This window comes from Polyodon spathula, chromosome 29, assembly GCF_017654505.1.
Source record: "Polyodon spathula isolate WHYD16114869_AA chromosome 29, ASM1765450v1, whole genome shotgun sequence".
NCBI classification, from domain to species: Eukaryota; Metazoa; Chordata; class Actinopteri; order Acipenseriformes; family Polyodontidae; genus Polyodon; species Polyodon spathula.
In genome coordinates this window covers 7128700-7150717 of record NC_054562.1, presented here as the reverse complement: position 1 = coordinate 7150717, position 22018 = coordinate 7128700, and the positions used below count along the sequence as shown (strand labels likewise).

Below are 22018 nucleotides of genomic sequence, written 5' to 3'. Positions count from 1 at the left end.
TTTTCCCATAGTTTACCCTGCTTTGCCATGTTTATTAATATGCTGTTACCATACCTCGCTATTCTTTACCGTGCTTACCTATGCTTTGCCGTGCTTTCACTATGCTTTATTACACTTTGCTATGCTTCACTACAATAAACTCTGTAGGTACAATCCCTCTACTGTATCCCCTTCGTGGGGGACAATGAGAACAGACAAAAAAGCAGACAGGAAGAGGGTCTACAGAGACGGGGCATTTCCTCTTGGTATTCCCATACAGCTGTGTTATCACAATCTGCTTTTCATACGTACCTACGCTGGGGAGATGCCGACACCAGTGACCTGCCGCTTATGTTTCTGCTGTGTTTACAAACATGAAAGCTGGGCTCTCCCCCCCACCCCATCTCCTTAGCAGATTTCACATCCTGAACTTTGAGATGCATTTTTTTCTTCTTTTCAGCCTGTTGTGCATCGAAAGATCCCCTCTGCTTCTGCTTTCGATTACCTTGTAAAAGCAAACTGGGTGAAGATCAATGACAACAAGGCACGTGCACCTGGAACCTTGCATCTCAAGTCTCTGGGTTGCTCTGAAGTTGTCATAGAAGTTCTGCTCCCTGGCATACATTGTACATGTGGATCATAAGGATCTACTTATGTGTAATTATGTCTCAAACCTAAATTTCTAGGTGATGCAAAACTTTTGGCCAGAGCTGTATATGCTTGTTATAACGGGTTATGCATTTGCAGGGTCTATTTGGATTACAGTACAGAAAGCATTGCAGTCCAATCCTATATGAAATTGCTGTGTCTCTCTGTCATTCCTGAAAACACACACCAGCTATTGAGCACCACAGCCCATGACAAAGCAAGCGTATTCCAGCACCTTTCTCAGATAGCTCTTTGATTTATGATGGGGATTTGTCATAGCCTTCAGCCCCCTCCTCAGTTACAAAACAAACAGGCAACACTCCTCTGTTACTGTTACCAGCAGCCAAGCGTGGGGCAAATTCCTCCCTAATCGCTCTATGTGGGAAGGAAGGGTTGCAGGACAGTAAAACACAACTAAGAGAATGAACTCTGAACCACAGGAGATCACTTTCTATCGGTAAACACACATCCGACAAAGGGATCTGTTTTAATTCCGTAGCTGTGTGCTACACTTCATTCTGTGAGATCAAACAAGAAAAAAAAAATCGTTTGTTTGAAATTCAACTTTTTTTAATATTCTTGTTGTGTCAAAGTGTTTTAATGAGTTAGAAAATAAAAAGTTGAATTTCTTTACTGTGTGCCACTATATATAATAATATCTTTACATAGTGCCTTTCATAGTGGACCACCATCAGAAAGCTCTTTACAGAGGTAGGCTCTGAACTGTGCATTATATGCAGAGTCACTTACAATAGAACGTTGATTTAACATCGCATCTGCAAGATGGAGCACAAGGATGTTAAGTGACTTGCTCAGGATCACACAGTGAGTCAGTGACTGAGCTGGGATTTGAACCAGTAACCGCAGGGTTACAAGCCCTGGACTTTAACTACTTGACCACACTTAGTCACCTAATTAGTGAGATAGTTGATTGGACACTGGATAGGGAGTGATTTCAGCTGTTGAATTGCAAGCTTGAATAAAAGCAATAAAGAAGATCGCAGAAAAAGCAGCGCCTTCGTGCAATCGGCATGTTGGAGGTGGACTAGGGCTGTGGCTCGGCGTCCTGGGTGCTCACAGCCAGCGACTTCAAACCTGGCGAGACGGTATAACCAGACACACTCTGTCAGTGACAGGCCACGAACACCTGCCCGAGAGCGACAGATCATTCTGCTGCATCTTCGTGATGTCAATTGTTAACCAGCACGATACAAAGTCACCGCACCTGCTCCAAAACACAGTTTGTCATTTTTCGATCACATCTAGTGAATTTTATCCAAATATAAGTGATACGTTTCTTTTGATGCTGAAATATAAGTGATAAGTTTCTTGCTCAGTATATATTGTAAAATGACTAAGCAATTGACACAAACCAGACCTCAGAATGGCCTGATTTGAATTGGGCATTGTTAAAAGAAGTACTATTCAAAACCATTCATAAATTCTACATAACACCATAAAACTACATACATAATCCTTCAGAATAATTTTATAAAAAGCCACATGTGTAAGCATTCGTGACTTATAACATTTATTACAAACCAAAAGTACTTTGAGTTGAAAACTCAGCATTTCAAATGCATGTACTAGAGTCAAACCTATTACAACTTTTAATATAAATGGTATCATTTTGTAGCATAACTAAAAAAATGTAATGAATACTTCCAAGCACGACTGGTTGTTTTAAGCATGTAGTTAGACAGTGAAATGTAGCCATTACAAAGGTATTGTGCTTATATTTCATTGTCTCCTATTCAAATACAGCCAAACGGTGAATAAGTGAATTGGTCCCTTGGTGAAATCTCATGGACCTTATTAATTAGGAGCAGCTTGATGCAGACAGGCTTAATAGCCGTATCACTTCAACACAACTGAATGTTTATCTAAATCAGTTACGCAGGCCCGGGCCTTGCACAGTAGTTAAAGCCCCTTGTTTTCCTTGTAGAGCTGCTGCCTGTCGTGTCTCAGTCAATGGGCGGGCTTGTTCCCATTGTTCCCTGGGGTCTTGTCAATCTGGATTACTGACTCTGGAGTGGGGACTGGACCTGCAGTGCTGACAGGTATCAGACCTAGCCTCGACATAAAAACAACTGCATTACCACTGGGAATGTAACCTTTTATATGTTTTTTTTTTTTTTTTTATCTATGCATTTAGTATAGTAAAACTATAAATACTGTAGTAATTACTGGGAGTGACATATAAATGTTGTCCTGTTTTGATTTCCATTACAAGAGAGTAGATGTTAAACTTCATGCTGATTTGAACTCGGCTCTCATCAAGATAAGCACTAACTAAGACGTAGATTTACAGTAAACTAATGTGATCCATTTGCGTCTCCATCCATTTGCGTTTCTTTCCATCTGATGATGTAGATATCCTTCTGCCTGGTGTTGATGGCTGAAGTGTAATGCTGGCTCCCGGGATCAGCTTATTTTTCCTACAGAGCGCATCAGCACACACAACGGCTACGATGCTGGCTCCAGGGATCAACCACAGTGCGGTCTCCCCAGCGCATCAGCATGACAACCGTCTGGATTGAGCTAAGTAGGGTACATCTCTGGGCCACCATCCATCCCGTGTGTTTCACTCCACTGGGTAAACTTGGACACTCCATCCTCGCTGTTCCGCTTCAGCAGCTAGTTGAGCATACCGAAATTTCTTCCTCTCATACGCCTCATCCACAGCATCCTCCCATGGCACTGTTAACTCTACCAGATGAACAAGGCGTGCTGATCCAGACCACAAGACAATGTCTGGTCGAAGGTTAATGGTGGTAATCTTAGGTGGAAAAATAAACAGCATTTTCCAGTCTCTAGCAGCTTCCAGTTGTCCTGGATGAGGCTCGGTTTTAACACAATTTATTGGTGATTGTTCTCCTGCACGGAGGAATATTATCTTTTGTGTGTAATGCTTTGATGGAACTGGTGGCAACTTATTGGTCAGGTTACGCTTGTCTTCCAATGCTAAGTCCAAATATTACAGCACCATGGCACCAAGTAAACCATCCTTGGCTAAGACCCACCTTACATCCTGTCAAAATGTGCCTTAATGTTGCAGGTGATGAACACAAAGGACATGAGGGATCCTCACCCACCCAGAGGTTTAGGTTCCGTGGTGATGGGAGAACATCATATGTTGATGAGGAAACTGATCCTGCTGTGTTCCATCGTCGGTAGGTCTTGCCAGCCTGGACCACAGTATCCGGGATATGGTATTGCAGCAGATAAATAACCCAAATGTATCAGCTAAACATAGACAGTTGTAGGGTGGTGCTGTTGTTTTTAATGATGTGAAATTAGTGCTGTCTGTCGCTGGTCATCGTGCCAGGAGGACACCCTTATAAACGAGGTCTCAATGGGGTTATTCCTGGTTAAGGAATGAATAAATACATAAATGAAGATTACTATTGTTAATGGATTTTATTGCACTAATAATCTCTACCTCGATGTGTATTTGTTTAAAAGAACACCAGTGAACAACAAAACACAGTCATCCATTAAAAACCCACATTGAACCGGAGCAGAACAGCATCTCCGTGCTACGCTGGTCATTAATCATCCTGGTTTCGGTCTTGAGACAGTGGAGGTCAGAGGGAGGCTCCAGTGAAAACAGCATTGTGTTACACCAGCACTCAGACAAGCCGGGTCTCCACAAACACTGCAGCGCAGCCTGGCTCGGACATTACCCCCGTCGGATCATGCTTCTGCCACACAGCATGTAGCCACTCACAACGTAACCGAAGCCCCATTCCCTGGAAATGTCATCATGCTGCTGCTAGGAAGAGCCAGCCAGGCTGAAGCGTGCAGTCTGTCTCACAGCAGGAGGGCACTGCCACTGTATTTGGATTTGAAATACCCAGGGTGAAATAAATTGATTCAGCATGGGCTTGGCTAGCACTGCTGAGTTATGTGTTAAATACGTTTAATTGAAAGGATACACTCCTATATATATATATATATATATATATATATATATATATATATATATATATATATATAATATATTACATTTTTTTGTTTCATTGCTTCCTTCGTTTTCGTGATGTTTGCATTGGTTTTTATCGCTTTTATCAAACATCATTTAAACCTTTAGTGTACATCCAGAAAAAAATTAAATAAACGGTTCGTTTTATGAAGCTACAATGAAGAGAAGCTGGTAAAGACCTCAATAAATTCTTCGTGGAAATAAGATGAGCACCACTCAGTCCATGCAGCATACACCCAACTGTGTCGATTCTAACTACTGTGCTGCCGTTACAGCCAGCAGGTGGTGCTGTGGCAACCCAAAGATAACAGGAACCATATCAAAACACAGCCGTGGTCAACGTTATTCGGAGATTACCGTTTGTTTTTCTGGCGATTTGAATATTTATTATTTTTTATGATTTACCAGTAAAGACTTTGCCCCCAAAAAAGTGTTACTATGTAAAACTATAAGCTATGTAAAGGATTTGGCCAAGGCAGAGAAAAGAACTGAACGAAACTTTACTTACGAATGTTGAAAGGAATGCGCAATGCTGCGGTGTGGAGACTAGACTGTTGTACAAACAGTTTCGTTATTGTCAGTAAACCCAGGTTTCAGTTACACTTTCAGTGCCAATAACATGTAGGTGTGAGGCTTCCCACACTTCTACGTGGGAATTGTTAGGGCTTGGGTCGGTCCAGGGTATCCTCGGCTCATCTGCGCACCAGCGACCCCTGTAATCTTGCCGGGCGCCTGCGAGCTTGCCTGTAAGCTTCCCAGAGCTGCGTTGTCCTCCGACGCTGTGGCTCTGTGTTGGCTGCATGGTGGGCCTGCAGTGTGTAAAGAAGAGGTCGGCCGCCGCTTCCCAGTCAGTGCGGGGGTTGTAGCCGTGAGCTGGGCTTTAAAAAAATTGGCTTTTCCAAATTGGGGAGAAAAATGATAAAAACAATTAGCGACTCTTAATTAATAATAAAAAGTACCAGAAAGCACTCTGATGTGAGCTGAAAAGCCTGAACTGAGTCATATTGTAACCCTGTTTAATACTGGACAGAAACTTACACAGTACATCACTTCACAGCGCTATGTCTAAGTAAGGCTTTTTGTTTTGTTTTGTTTTTACCCATGGCCGATTCTTTTATAGAGTTGCTGGGCAGGGTCACACTTTCCAGTCTAGCCTACTCGTTTATAAAACGAGCTGGCAGCTTTTGTTATGATTCCGAGCCAGGTCAAACTTCTCATCTGGGCATAGATCCATTCTGCAGCACAGCTTTGCTGGGTCGCTGAATGAATTACTGAAAAGTCAAAAACTGCAGTACCAATGCATGGGATTAGCATGCATGGGGTTCCCTTTCATCAAAGCACGACCTAGTCAGAATGCGCACCACAAACATACAAAATATACAGTTTCAAGAACACCAGCAGCCATTGCATTTGGGCTTTACAAGAACATGAAAAAAAAAAAAGATTTTTAATTTAAGTTCTGCTTCAAAGTCTGTACTAATGTACCTTGTGATCTCGACGTAATCCATTTGTATTTAATTTGTTTCCCCCTTGTCCTCAATGAGCCATTGTAACATAGCACTGCTTGTACTGCAACCAACAACAGCAGGAGCCTGCGCATTGGGAACAGAGTTACCCAGGGGCGAGCCTGGTTGAAAGGGGGACATGGGCTAAGATTTAAGAAGAAAAAGTACATTTGAAAAATGTAATGCATTGACAGTACCTCTAATTGCCACCTGGCCCATGCAAAAACATTATATTGTACTTCAGTCCATATTATCTTCAATAGACTAAAAACCAGGAGTCAGTCCTCCACATGATTCTGAGAAGCAGAGATAATGGAATCTTCTGGCCTGGAAACTTGCTCTGAAGTTAGGCATATATTTTCAAAGTGTTTCTTCCATTCTTTAATTAACTTTTATATATCTAGATATACTCTTTATATATATATATATATATATATATATATATATATATATATATATATATATATATATATAAACATAATTTAGATCTTTTATTTAACATCATGTAATCAAATCAACTATTGAATGAATTTCGAAATTTTTGTCAGTATATGGAAAACTACAACGTGGTACCGTTATTAAATTAATACATTCTATAGGGTGATGCAAAACTTTTTGCCATAGCTGTAGTTTTATGTAATTAACAGAGTGTTTCACCTCTTTCAAAAAGTAGAGCTGATTAAGGACGGGAGCAAACGCTTTGAAAATATGTCCCGTCATCTCATGCAGTTTGGCAGCATGAACGGGGACTGGAATAGACACACTACCAAAAATGGACATATTCAAACAAAGATATGATGGGTGTTGTACTATTAAACATTGCAAAGTGTTGTTTGCTGAAACTTATTCTGTTTTTGTGAATATAATATCTTAGTGTTGTTTTTTAAATGTAAAAAAAAAAAAAAACTAAATGCATTGATTTAGCCTTACTGTAGAACTTTAAAAAATGTTGTAACAATTGTTACCATATTGTTCCTTTTATTATGTAATAATTACACTATGTAACACAATTTTTGTTCCTGGGTAGTAAATGTTATTTCCTAACTGCTTATGCCTCAAAAGTATAGAAAATGGCTATTATTCCCCACAAACTTTGCTTTTGTGACCAGGACAGTGATATTTCAAAATATCACTATTTCCAATGAGAAAACGGGCAAATGTGTGTCTTTTCGTTCACATAAAGTCAGAAAAAAAACAACATATGAATCCAAATTAACATGTATTTATACTAAAGTAATACAAAAATGACTACAAAAGATTTAGAAGTGAGTAGTTTTTCGAGATTTACGATTATACTGTATTTACAGTATCTCGAAAAACTACTCACTTCTATTAAAGTTACATATTTGACAATATGTTTGTATTATAAGATTGCATATTATAAGATTAGTAAATATATCTTATTATTAGTAAATATAGACTGCTCCAGCCGACTCGTTGATGTAGATGTTGAACAGTGCTGGGCTCGGACTGCAGCCCTGTCTCACTCCACGGCCCTGTATGAAGAATTCTGTTCTTTTGTTACCAATTTTCACAACGCCCTTATTACCTCAGTACATCGATTTTATGATTTCATAGACGTCAACCCTCTGCAACACTTTGAAGAAGTTTGTAAAATAACCCTTTGTGCAATGGGTCTCATTTTCAACATTTTATTTCACATTTTGGAACGTGCAATCAGTTAAATGTCAAAAGAGGGGAACTGTAGTGCTCTGAACGGTGTGAGAGAAACACAAAAGTGCACACTGCCAACAACAAGAAAAAAAGAACTTCGAAGTTCCACTGGACAAGATGAACAACGAACTTTGCAGCTGGACTGTTATCTTTGAGTCACCGTCTTACCGCCTTTGCTGTCCCGCTGGATAGTCCAGCAGGTGTCCTATGATAAAGTTAGCCCGGGACACCTAATCTGTGAGACCCACCCAAACCTTTGCCATAACACAAGGACAGCTCCCTGGGTTACACCCATTCTGCGGCGCTTTGTATCTGTAATCTTAGCACCACATCACTGGAACACACTGGAAACTCTGTTCTCAAACTTTCAAACTAAGTGACTTGGGGCTCCCTCTCTGAAAAGAGCACATTGCTAAATGATTATTATTATTATTATTATTATTATTATTATTATTATTATTATTATTAGATTATATTAGTACTAGTAGTAGTCGTAGTAACATTCAAAGGAATTTAACCAAAAAAATTGAAAAAAACACACACACACACACACACACACACACACACACACACACACACACACACACACACATATATATATATATATATATATATATATATATATATATATATATATATATATATATACATACATACAGTTTTACAAATGATGTGTAATCTTGCAGTGCAAACGTAGCATAGATGTAAATCTCAACCCACAGCCCAGGGATAGGAAATAATTATTTCATGTATATTTGTGTTGCTCATGGTGTATAGACAGCCGTGTTATTAATATTAATTGCACATTAAATATGTGTGAGAGTTCTAAAGCCTGCTCAATTCTTTCCTCATTACTAATTTTACAACACGTCAACTTTTTTTTTTTTTTTTTTTTTTGTAACCTGCACAAAACAAGATCTCCCGAACCCGTTTCCTTATTGGTCGCGTCCCACATTGTGAATTTTTACAATTTGTCAAAACGTCAGTCGATCAAAATCCCTTTTTTTTTTTTTTTTTTTTTTTCACCCTCGCTTGTCATGCAGTAGTGACGTCATAGCTTTATCCCGGCAATCGAGCCTTTTTTTTTAATTTTTCCTATTGGTTACCTCCACTGTCAACCGGCCCCGTCTAAAGCCATATCACCGCCTTTGCTTCGAATTCTCCTCCGTGTGATTATTCTGATTGGCTCGCCGGGGGTGTTGTGTAACCGGGTAGAATGACGTCACGGCGGTGGGATTGCAAGCAGCATTGGCAGCTGCCCGAGTGTGTGAAGCAGTTGGGATGGAGTTGCGTGCTGACACTGTTGTAGCAGCCTTGGAAATGGCAGAGAGCAGCGAAAGCAATGACGAAGAGACCGTGGACGTGGTAGACTACGAGAGCCTGCCGGTCACCGTTTCTTTAGGGACACAAATGACAGCGGGAGCCGTTGCGGGCATTCTTGAGCACACGGTGATGTACCCGGTGGACTCTGTCAAGGTAAGGAAGCGTGGACTCATGTTGGTGACACACATGCACTCACATGCCTGACCGCTAAACAAAACACACACACACACACACAACTAGCTTATGTGTTTGTTTGTTTGCTATCGCCACCGAACTTTAGTTTTTTAACCGTAAATTGCATGCCAAAAACAAAAATAAGAGTCTGTTTTGATGGCATTTCATTTAGTTAGGGCTGCCATAAGTTACATTGCTAATGCAGTCTTGCGTGTCTTTTTCATTTGGACTCGGGGAATTGTGTTCGGGTGATTGTGTTGTAAGTTGCATTGCAGTCTCACATTTGGCGACTACTTACCATCCTAGGGTGCAGACCGGTCTTACAGATTGGGAGGAACTAGTAAAGGCAGTCGGCAACCTTTGCAAAGTCATGCTAGCTTGCGAAGACAATGTCAGCCTAAAGTCATTAGGACACCGAACAAAGTATAAGAGTCATTTGTGTAGGACATAATTACAAACACGTGAAGTCGACAATATTAAGTAGTAATACGTATTAACAGAAATATTAAGTATGTGCGTACAGTACAGGCGATGGCATGTCAAGTCAAACATAACAAAAGCTGATAGTTGTTAAAAGCTACTGTAGCAATTGTCTCCATCTACATACATGATTACCTTTGTGTCACTGAGTTTTGTTATCCGGATCTGATCATGTGTACTGTGTCTAAGGAGTATTACCACTGCACCACCCTGATAAAAAAAAAAAAAATAAAAAAAAAAAAAAACTTCAGAGCTTTTCAGCATGCAAAAAAAGTTGCTGCATCAGACAGTTATATAAACTACAGTTTTCAGACACCAACCATAACTGCAAAACACTGAGTAGTGGTAGATTTTGAAATAAAGTTTCTGTGTTCTGTGGTGAATTGTTTTCCCACAAGAGTAAAGCGAAGTGTCCATCTGACTTCATAATTACCCCATGCTTCTTAAATCCAAAATGTGGGTCATGAAAACTTAAGAAAAATCTTAGTAGTTTACAGACGATATCTGAAAACTGTAGTTTATATAAATGAAGTTAATAACTAAAGTTGGGGAGGAGGGTCAGACACCAGTCACCACCTCACAAGTTTGAATCATACAATTCATGCATTAGCTAACCGAGATTGCTAGTAACATATATATACCCTCTTCTCTTACCTCCCATTGCATCTTGATTTCATCGTAACCCACTACCTCCCCTTCCACACCTTTTTCAAAATATAGGTGTCTTTGCCTTGTTCTCGTCCGTTCGGCCAGGCAGCGAGTCCTCAAGATAGGTTGGGTTTGATGCCAAGTTATAATCCATGTCATTCTGTATTGTCAGTCTTTGCATACTCGGCATTCTCTAATAAATATTTTCTGTCTAAAGCACGTGTGATTGGAGTTTGTCCCGAACGACTGAACTGTCTGACACAGGAACTTTCTTCTGTGCTGAAAAGCTCTGAAGTTGGGTACAGTTTTTTTTTTTTTTTTTTTTTATCAGGGTGGTGCAGTGGTAATACTCCTAATATACAGTACACATGATCAAATCGAGATAACAGAACTTGAGTGGGGGAAAAAAACAAAACAAAACTGACACTAAAAACTGTGCAAACTTGCAGCATCCCATGCAACTCTTGCATCTTATATAAAGGTAATCCTGTGTGATGATTGAGACAATTGCTACAGTAGTTTTTAACAACAAACTATCCAGTTTTCTTACAAATTTTGACTTGCTCAACTCCTAGTAAAGCCAGGAACAGATCAAACTGCTATGCAGTGTGAACCTAAATTCCATCCCTGCAGTCTACTGTCAAAGCATAGTGAAATCCTCACAGACAAGCAAGGTAAATCACAGATAAGCTGCAAATGTGTCCCTGCTAGACCATAGTGTTCTAATCTGGAAAAATGTATAGAGTATCAATCAATCAATCAGTCAATCTTTATTTTATATAGCGCCTTTCATAGTGGAACACCATCACAAAGCGCTTTCCAAGATGCAGTAAATACAAGAAAGTATGGTCAAGCTGTGCTGAAGAGCAGGAAATGCATAGTGTAAGCATGGGAAAAGCAGATTACACTGGTTAGTGGCAGTAACTTGTATTGTGTCCTAAGGTAGCATCTGTTGGCATTCAATCAGACAGACAGTTGCAGTGGTTCTTGACCATGCTGCACATTAAGCAGAGTTGTTCACCTGCCTGATGCCTGCTTTCAGGGATTCCTTACAAAGACATTATATCCCTGCGCTTACGCTGCAGACTACATAGGAGTAGCGTGGCATGACATTCAGGCACACCCTCTGTACTGCTGCTGGTGGCGTGATTGGTGCCTTCATCACATGTGCACGGCAGTCATGTCTCTGCAGCGTTTCCTGACAGCTGACCATTGTGCAGTGTGTTGCTTCTAATAAAGCTCCCCCTTCAACAGAGTGCTCTGACTGTTTGGTGCCTCCTGTGTTATGGAGATTTGCTGCGAAGTCACAAGAACAGGGCCACATCAGCACCACGTTTCAAGTGTTCCCTAAAATGTCCAGTAGCTACAGGTTTTAATATCAGTTCTCATCCACGCCATAACCCTGTATGATTTGCACTGCTTCTCTTTGCTTAGTTGTGTGTACATTTATATAAGTTGTTCTGAGTTTGGTTCCATTTTATATTTTTAAACTTTCAATTTAAACACCGAAAGTTAGGCTGATGGTGTTCTGGTAGTGCCATCTTTGTCTGTTTTTATAATTCAATCTTTTTGAGCCAGTGATCAATGAAAAGGAAAAAAATCACATATGACAACATCAGTGACCTAAAGATGAGCAACAGACATTTCTTGTGCAATAGTGGGTTTTATTTTCTTTCACTTCTGTCTTATGAAGATGTAATACAGTGGGGAGGGGATGTCATCACACAGTGTTATTCAGTATTGTAAAACACATGGGCTTGTTCTGTGGTTGTGAAGACATCCCTCTTTACTGTATTTAAGTAGCTGTTGAAGTTTTATTGTAATGATGTAAATGGTGCTTGATTATCCAGCATCCTAAAAATGATAAATCTGCTGTTAGTTCACATTATATTAAAGGCGGACCATCTTAACCAGTTCAGCTACTTTAGGAAAGGTAATGTCACAAAGTCTCCCATTCACAGCTCAGCAGAGGCTGCTGAATGACTGGCTCCATTGATGTCAGACTCAGCGGACACTAGATGTGCTTTGTAGTTACTGCTTAAGTACAGAAAGCTTCATTGTACTGTCTCCTCAGAGGACGGTAGTCCACGTCGCAAAACTAGCAAAGGCACAATCGAGATCCCATACAAGGGGGCAAAAAATTACCCCTCTGACTGTTTTGGTGAATTGCTACCTCTTGAGCTTCGTGCCACGGTGCCGCGGCATACTCTTGTGGTTGATCTTCAGGAGCTTGCCTCCAGCACTGAAGCCTGGTGAAAGGAATCGGTCCGATGCAGGCACTGGGTGGGTGCACTTCTGCACTGCTGGAACAGACGGCAATTAGCAATCTGTCCGTCATGCAACTGCTGGGCACCCCACCCTTTTCTGAGGCAGCATCAACTGTGACTGGCATCAAACCAGCCTGTGCTGCTTCTCCTGCAAATAATAATGACGTCATTGCAAGGAGGGCCAGCTGGTGTTTTAAAATCAGTGGGCGCAGCGACATTCCGGAATTATTTAATTAAACTCCTCGCTAATTTACAGCGATCCCTGCTTTTTTTTTTTTAAGAATGTACTGAAATAAACTGTTTGATTAAATGACAAAGCAAGAGGATAACATGCCAAATGCATTTAGTGGCTAATGCTGCAATCTCTTGAGTTTAATTGAAATGTTAAATGAATGATTTTAAAGGTTTATGTTTTTTGCATTGCCTACTCGTATACAGGTAGCTGGAACTGTAAAGTAACACTACTAAATTAATTTCTCTGATGCTTAGAAATGTCTGATCCTCTTTTGAGCATTTTGATGTTTACACTTTGAACAAAAAGCTTAAACCCAATAACCATCTAAGCGTACCATTACTGTGTTATCTGTATTCTGTTGTGTTTTTAATTGTACTGGTGGTTACCCACATGTGCCATTATGTGCAAGAAGCCTATGAGTAATCTATTTCCTTATACAGAACTTGGTGCCAGTAAAGCAACAGAGACAATGGCTTATTGTGCATGACTTTGCAGAATTTCTGTGTTTTCTACACAGTTCTACCTTTTTTTTTTTTTTTAAGGAGGCTTATTCCCTTTGGATTCAAAGTAAAGGCACTGTTAAAATCTATTAAAGTGTGGCATAATTAAGGTGTAACCCCATGTCTTTCAATTTGAACTAAAACTTATTGCGTTACATTACTATAAAATTACAGAACACACACACTAAGGTTACTGCATAAAAATCAATCAATCGGTATTAATCTTTATTTTATATAGCGCCTTTCACAGTGGACCACCATCACAAAGTGCTTTACAAGATAGTGAGGAACAATGCATAATGCATTAAATACATTGAAATACAGGGCATAGTACCTTAAATACAAACAGTAAAAACAGTGCAGATACATTAAATACAGACATATTGCATTAAATAAAAGGCTAGGTTGTGAATTCTAATCATTGTGGATATGTGTGTCATACAGAATCGTACAAATGAGTGAAAAACCTGAAATAGCAATTTAGACAACAGCTAATAACAGATACGAGGCTGCAGGGTTACAGCATTTGCATCAAGAAATCTGATCTTATGCTGATGAGTTGCACAATGCCAATATAATACACATCTCATTATTTTTAATAAAAAAGTTTCCTGTTCTTTTAATGGCAGTTAAAGTTGTCACTTCTTGCGTGACCTTTGAACTCTCTTTAGGAATACTCAAAGGAGCCCTTCAGCTGTTTATAAGGGGTCCAGTAATCTCTAGATAATGTTCAAGGTGAGGAAGAGAGGCTCAGAATGCACTCTTATTGTTTGTGGTTACAATGTAATGAATATGGAATGGAGGAAAGGTGCCGCTCCCACTACTAGGTGACAAGGTTACTGGCACTAAAACTGACGGAACGTTTCGACTGGAAGTCTTTTTTCATTTCCTTATAATGGTTCAAGGAATGTATTTTGAGATAAAAGGATAGATTTTTATAATTCATTTATTTTAGCGGTTTAACATCGTATTACAGTATGTGTCTCATTTGTATACTCTTGTTTTATTTTTCTGTGCAAATCATCCTTTACCAGATGTCCAAATTATTCTGTACATTTTTTTTTTTTAACTCGCAAAGCTGAATTCTGAATTTAGGTGATTTTGCAACTGTAATTCTTGGCTTTTTCTTCCGCCTTGGTAAATGAATTACTTGAGAGAGAATTACTTACTGTAATCGTGGTAAATGAATTACTGCTTCAGAGAGTTAGTACAATATACATTGGGAAGAGGGTGCATGGGGTGTCTTGTCATTTTTATTGATGGGATAATATTTTTGGGTGTGTATAGCAGTGGCACGGTGTAATACTCTTTATTTGGTATTTCAGATCCTCATGTGTTAGTGGAATGCAATCTTTGGTTGTTCTCTGTTCAGTACCCATTGTGTCAGTAACACTGAGACATTCCTAACAAAATAATTCATCCCCAGCCTAGCATGCACTTACTCCATCAGAATGAAACTGATACTTTGTCATTTCAGAGAGACGGCATTTCATTTCTGTACATTGCTGCTTGCAAAATCATTTGAAAAGGACCAGTGTGGTGTACTTCTTGTACGTTCGTATGCATAAGCATGCACAGTATGGGGGGAAAAAAATGATTTTAAAAAATCAGTACACAGTCATTTCAGGAGAGTTTTGTGATCTGTGTCTGTATGTTTTTTTTTTATCATGACTCCTTATTTAGTCCCAACTGTCCCAACGTTGTCCCAGTGCAAACAAATCACTACAACCCCGTACAAAGAGCAGATTTACAGCATTTGGATCAAAGCCACTTTTGATGCTTCCTATCAGAAGAATGTACTAAGAAATACACAGGCTCTTGAAAGTGCTCTACCGTACACAGCGCTCATAGGATTAGGGTAAAGCTCCTCATAAAGTGGATTGAAATCTCTGTGCCAATTTTATATTTCTAGTTGTTGTTATGGCACATTCTTTAAAACCTTCTATGTTATGTGCATTTCATCCTCAGAGTTGAACCGATATTATAACTAATTACCTGCATTTGACAGATGCATTGTAAACCTTTCATTACCCCCCCCAACCCCCGCTGCATGCTGAGTTAATCTTTCAAGTGCATGGATTACTGGGGTAAGTGGAGCAGGTGTTGACTTGGCTTGCTCTATTACAGTACCTGCCTGAATTCCATTGCAACAGGTATAGAGTGTGGATACTGGAAATACTGGAAACTGATGAAGTGACCTGATAGCTGTGGTGAATAAAGACATCTACATTAGTACGTCCTTGCAAATAAACGTGTGTTTGCACATGAATTGTCCAGTAGTAGCAATTGCAGGCAGATTCTTCGGTGTCTCTTTAAACTCCACGATGGAGAGAGCTGTCGTTCCTCTCACTAATTTAGGTGAGGCTAAGGGTGCTAGATAGGGTGGTGGCTGAAATTAAAAAACAGTGGGGAAGCAGAAAAAAGCAGAGGACTTGGGGTCCCCTTAAACTTTCAGCAGCAGTAGAATCTTATTATTGCATTTGGTCTGACAACACTCTTTATTATTATTATTATTATTATTATTATTATTATTATTCAAGGCAACTGCAGGTGTTACAGGGGTGTAGGGTTACAGTGAAAGATTAATATTTAAATACAGTGTAGTTTACAGTAAGTGCAAGTAATAATACTACTAGAATACAAAATGAACTAGGATGCAACATGTTAGGATTACAAGAGGTTATAGCTACAATGACATAATAATAGTGCAGGACAGTGCATTGGCTGAGGATCCAGTAACCTGATCTGCTACGGCATGTTCATAACAAGTAGGAGTTTATAACAGAGAGGAGCCAGAACTGCTGTTAATATAGGCATATTGAATCAATGGTTGTCGTTTTTTTTTTTTTTGTTTTTTTTTTTTTCTTGATCATTCTAGTAATATTATTATACAATGTCGCAACAATACATATATATATATATATATATATATATATATATATATATATATATATATATATATATATATATAGATATATAATTTATTGTTATTTTTCATTTTGAAATTTGGAGGAGGCACTGCACCCCTTGCCTCCACTGCTAGAGATGCACCACTCCCCCTCTAAACTAGATCAGATTATAAGCAGACTGAAGAAGGCACTAGCCGAAACGTTTTTCTGCTCAACTTGGTTTGTTCAAATGGTTAAACAAAGCGGGTCTAAGGTCATCAAGGAAATGCAGTTGAATAACCGCATTGGCTCCAGTGCTGATTTTTTACTGCTTTGTGTTTTCTCCAGACGCGAATGCAGAGTCTGTATCCCGACCCCAGGGCGCAGTACCGGGGAGTGTATGAAGCCCTGCGCAGGATCGTGCGCACTGAGGGGGTGTCGCGGCCGCTGAGGGGGATGAACATTACCATCCTGGGGGCGGGGCCCGCGCACGCACTCTACTTCGCCTGCTACGAGAAAATGAAGTGGACCCTGAGTGACATCATCAAGCACGGCGGCAACAGCCACGTCGCAAACGGTATAAAATAAATAAACCTAATTGAAGAAGCAAACCATCGCTCAAGCTAACTGATGTAAAAATAGGGCTTTATTTCCAAAACATCTTTTGAATTGCAGATCCACAGGTGAAGTCTCATCTTGTGTTGGTTTCTAAATGTCACCTTCTTTTAAAATTAACTTTAAAACGAAATGCCCAATTTTGTTTAGTTTTGTAACTTCTTCAGTTTTGCCATTCTTCTTTTGAATCAATAGATGCATGTACACTTCTGGAGTGTTAAAAAAAAGCCGACAATAGCTCCCAGTGTCTCGGATCAGAATGTTGGTGCTGCAGCAGCTCCCACATAACTGCCATCGACTTCAGTGTGAATCTCCACACCAAGTTGCATGGCTCGATTTGTCAAGTGCAAGCTCCTTAACCAACAACAGCTTACTCCTTTTAAATCACGATGATTCCATTGAAAAGGAACAGCGTTGCTGTCATAGATCCAGAAGTGTTTTCATCCCCTAGTTCATACTGCTAGGTCAACATTAACACACGTTTTACTTTTCTGAGCACACCCATAAGCTGTAGCTAAAGCAGCTTGAATTCTACCTATTGTTTACAAGCTCAGTTTTCCTCCTAGGCAGATCGGCTAGGCAATGTGAGGACGAGCTGCATTCTGTGCGCCAAGTCCCGCTGTTGAAATACAATCCTCTCCAGTGTCTGGGTTTAATTAAACAGAGTGGTACTGTCGGAAGACATTTTGCTAGCTACAGCAGGGTGGGCACTGCGTTAAGGTTGCAGTAGCAACACTGCAAGCGAAATGAAAGGTCCTGTTCCGTCTGAGTGAGATTGAACTAAACCAGTGCTGTTTATTCCATGTCTTCGTTGGCTGCTGCCCAGATCACAGTTTACTCAAGTCCCCACACTGTGTGTTTTATTGTGTTCTGTTAGTCAAAAGGTTTGTGTCTGTTGTTGTTTTCTATTCCTGTTCACCCTCTTTAGAGCATAAGACTGTTCTGGATTACAGGCAAGAACTAAAAATCTAAAATTTCTGTTCTGTAACCATTGGCCTACATTTTCCGCTTTCCCATGTTGATGATAAATCTTTGAAAGATCACACTGCCTCTCAACCCAGAGGAATCTTTCATGCAAACCACATCAATGTTCATTTGGCCACAAGGCTTCTGCAGCTAGCTGCGTGTTTAATCAGAGTTGTGAAGCAAAATATAAGGTTCAGACTCCCATACAAATATATTGCACTGAACAAAAACACAGTCGTCATTTCAAGCACAACTGAAACGCCTTTATCGGGGATGGCAGTAAGACTCCCATCGCATATCCGTTTGACCCATTCCAGGCTTTAATATGTATTCTATTAGCCCCAGTGTATAGTTAACGCTCTGTCTCTTTTTAAACTTCATGATAAAACCAGGAATGGACCAACTTGCGATGCAATGAGTCTTATTTCCAAAACAAAATTTCACCTGGTGTATTATTGTTTTTGGCTGTCTGCTGCCTTTTCATACATAGGTTCCACAGATGTGTTTGCATGGCAGTAACAGTGGCTCAGTGTTGATTTTTTTTTTTTTTTTGTTCGATTGTTTCCAGGCATTGCTGGCAGCATGGCTACAGTGCTCCACGATGCAGTGATGAACCCGGCAGAAGGTAATGTGATTCAGGGGTGTGATAGTACAGTATGCTGAGTGAACGGCTTTCGGTAATGTATGCTATCATTCATTCAGGCCTGAGTCAAAGTACATGGAAATGTGCTGGGGGAAAGTTTTTTATTTCATTTTCTTTTTTTCCATCCTCATGACCCTTGATGTCCAATGCACCCCCCCACCCCTCTTTTCCAACACTGTTCCAACAAACCTTAACATCTCTGTTCTTGGGGCTCCGCAGTGGTGAAGACGAGAATGCAGATGTACAACTCGCCTTACAAGGGCGTCTGGGACTGCATTCGCACGGTGAGGAGGACAGAGGGCTTGGCGGCTTTTTATCGCAGCTACACCACGCAGCTGACCATGAACATCCCCTTCCAGGCCCTGCACTTCATCACCTACGAGTTCATGCAGGAGCAGCTGAACCCACGCCGGCAGTACCAGCCTCAGACGCACATCGTCTCCGGGGCCTTGGCGGGGGCCGTGGCCGCAGCTGCCACCACCCCGCTGGACGTCTGCAAAACGCTGCTCAACACGCAGGAGAACGTGGCCTTGAACTCCGCCCACGTGAGCGGCCACCTGTCCGGGATGGCCAACGCTTTCAGGACTGTGTATCAGTTGGGAGGCATCCCGGCTTACTTCAAGGGGGCCCAGGCTCGCATCATCTTCCAGATGCCCTCCACAGCCATCGCCTGGTCGGTCTACGAGTTCTTCAAGTACTTCTTCAGCAAGCACAACCTGGAGAAGAGCGGCGAATCCTCGTTCTGAAGAAAAGGGGGGAAAAAAAACGAAACCAGTTAAGCGCTCTTGCTAATAGGGAGCAAATTGAGCAGCTTTTTTCGTTTTTGGGACCCTGTTTTTCAACAAGAATGTTTTTTTAATTTTTTTTTACTTCTTGTTTTCCACTGACTCTGCATAACTTAGTCGGAGCTGCAACTCTGCTTGTGTCTGTTCTGTACATAGGTGCAGTAATTGGCAAGGGCACTGATGAACCCACCATGTGCCGTAAGCAAACGAGCACTCCAGTAAGCCTTCTATATGCAGTGTGTTAGTGTTAGGATTTATTTGATAAGAATGCAGGTTTATTCTTAAACAATGCACCTTGGGTACAGTGAAGGGGGGGGGGGGCCAAAAACAAGAAACATCAGAACGATCAATCATCTGCACAATGTCCTAGCTAACTGGAATCAAAGACAGAGCTCAATTTAAATTCCATAATGCAATTTTGATTTTTATTTTTTTCATTGGGTGTGGTGTTTATCAATAATCCTGTCTTACCTAGTTTTAACCAAATGGGACAATTTTTTACTTTGTGTATCAGCAGAAATGGCATAATAGAAAGCCCAGTTTCTGAATGTTTATACAGAGAGAATCCTACAGTAAGTATGTGTTTATATTGGCATATATGTTTTTTTTTGTTTTTTTTTTCTATTTGCAGTCTTTCAAAGGTAGGACACCTAGTTTTTTTTTTGTTTTTTTTTTAAGATGTCAAGATTACCAGCAAATATCGTTCCTTTCAGTTGTCGTTTACTAAAAAGTGCCTAGACTTTCCATAGGGTTTTGTTTTTCTTGTCACAAACAGCGCTGTCAATTTCCCAAGTAACCTACACAATTTAAATCCTATATTTTTTTACATTACCTACCGTGATCGTTTTATACTGATGAGGAAAACTAAATGAAAAATAAGTTGTTAACCAGACTTTATAAGACCTAAAATAACTGTCAATAATTGGTGTGTTAATTGATTTTAGCTTACCTATTGCTGGACCTACAGCTTCTTGAGTAAATTAATTCCCATTAAGCACTGAATGTTGCTGTTGTTTGTTTAATATGCTATTCCAGTTTAATTTAGACCTGAATGATGCAAAACGAAGGACATATTACATAGAACGAAAAAAAAAAAATTAAAATAACAAAGTTCTTACGCGCTGCTTTGTTCTCCCTAGTCTGCAAGCAGGACCTCATTCCGTTTCCCTAAAAACAAAAACAAAACAAAAAAAAACATTACACTTCATTAGTTTGTATTCTCGAGTAGGAAGCTCGATTAACGTTCGAGAGAAATGGGGGAAAAAAATAATACCTTTTCAGACAATCTGCTGTCTTAAAACACGCACAATTACTTATTAAAAAGATACTATCATTACATAGGGTGGATTGTAGCCCACAGGCAAGTCTTCTCTGGTACTCTGGTGTTGTATTGCTGACATGCCTGCAGCAGTAGGACGAGTGGAGGCTTGAAAGCTGGTTACAGTTTGGTCTGTTTGAACCCAAACAGCCACTGTTTTGTGCAAATCTGAAGCTAGTCATGTATGCGTCAATGCAAATGTATAAGGATTGGACTAAAAATTGGAAACACCTCCCATAGCACTGTCAATAGAATGCAGTGCCGCAAAGGGCAGGACGACACAAGTTTTTAAGCAACTTGCTTTTAAGAGATATGTGACCATTCTGCAATGATTACCAGTGATTATTAATTTTAATGAGTGATCATTAAAACAGTGTTAAACAGACACTCGGTTTGTTTCTGTAGTCAGGGCTTGTCCTCCCAATATCAGTCCAACAGATTAGCTTTCTTGCCCACTGTGACTGCTACTGACACAACTTAAATATATTGCAGAATATAAAAGTATGCAATTTGCATTACAAATGAATCTGTCATGTTCACCTATTTTTACAAGTATGTGCTGCATATGGCAGGCGTTTCCTTTTTTTTTCCTCCCCCCATGCTCTGTACAGTGGTGTTATTTTCTGATGGCCTGATCTTGACCCCCATCGTGCCACATGACCTTGAATGACAAAAATTGATCAGGACAGGACCAATACAGTATTAAAGGTCATTGGGCAGAGTTCAGTGGGTCAGTTTAGTGTCCCGTGATCGCTAGGGGTCAAGATTGGGTCATCATGAATAAACAAGTTCATACAGTCTTGTGCAAATGTATTGGAACATTTTATATCCTTTATATATACACCCACCTGCAAAAAACCTCTGGGTGGGAGAATTTCAATTTCCGCTCAGTAATCAGTGATATAGAAGCAATAGGCAGTGGTGTGTAAAAATGTTAGACCACTTTGTGCTTTAATTAGGCATCTTAAACAACTTCTACAAAGTCTCCTGCATTTTACCATGTGTGACTATGTGTTCCTTTTCTCTTACTATTTTAAATGAGTTGCACGTGTGCTCTATTAAAGTCATCAGTTAAATTGGACCATCACTCATTTGCCTATTTTGACAGTTTTCCTATATTCTCAGTTCCAGTGGTTGGATTTCATATGCACAGCAAACGAAAACAGAAGCAATGGGGTGTTCTAATACATTTGCACACTAATTATATATTTATATATAGGTTGTGTGTGTACTAAAGCTACTGGAAGTGATGGGGACTTGTGAGGATTTATCCCATTCAGGTACTGTGAAAGTGAGAGAGCGTCCGCTGCTGTTTCTAACAAGTCCTGTGATAAATGCTGAGAGGTGTAATCTACCGTATGCTCTGCTCCTTGTCTTGTGCCCCT

At 40.1% G+C, this 22018-nt stretch overlaps 2 protein-coding genes across 3 annotated transcripts; one reads left to right on the top strand and one right to left on the bottom strand.

The window, feature by feature from the left end:
- Nucleotides 1-4658: 4658 nt before the first annotated feature.
- On the bottom strand, nt 4659-10697 carry LOC121302437. 2 transcript variants are annotated; one of them, XR_005947702.1, is made up of 4 exons: nt 10423-10697; nt 9904-9978; nt 6098-6261; nt 4659-5505 (listed from the first exon to the last, which is right to left on the bottom strand). XR_005947702.1 is itself a non-coding variant. In XM_041232417.1 (4 exons), exons 1-4 carry the CDS (start codon nt 10573-10575, stop codon nt 5258-5260), a joined length of 618 nt encoding a protein of 205 aa, XP_041088351.1. In that variant the 5' UTR covers nt 10576-10697; the 3' UTR covers nt 4659-5257. The 2 variants fall into 2 exon arrangements, 1 of the variants encoding a protein (XP_041088351.1); XM_041232417.1 differs by having other exon boundaries at nt 6098-6239.
- Nucleotides 8496-21577, top strand: LOC121302435 (mitoferrin-1-like). The gene is made up of 4 exons (XM_041232415.1): nt 8496-9267; nt 16655-16883; nt 18456-18512; nt 18750-21577. Exons 1-4 carry the CDS (start codon nt 9073-9075, stop codon nt 19274-19276), a joined length of 1008 nt encoding a protein of 335 aa, XP_041088349.1. The 5' UTR covers nt 8496-9072; the 3' UTR covers nt 19277-21577.
- Nucleotides 21578-22018: the final 441 nt, after the last annotated feature.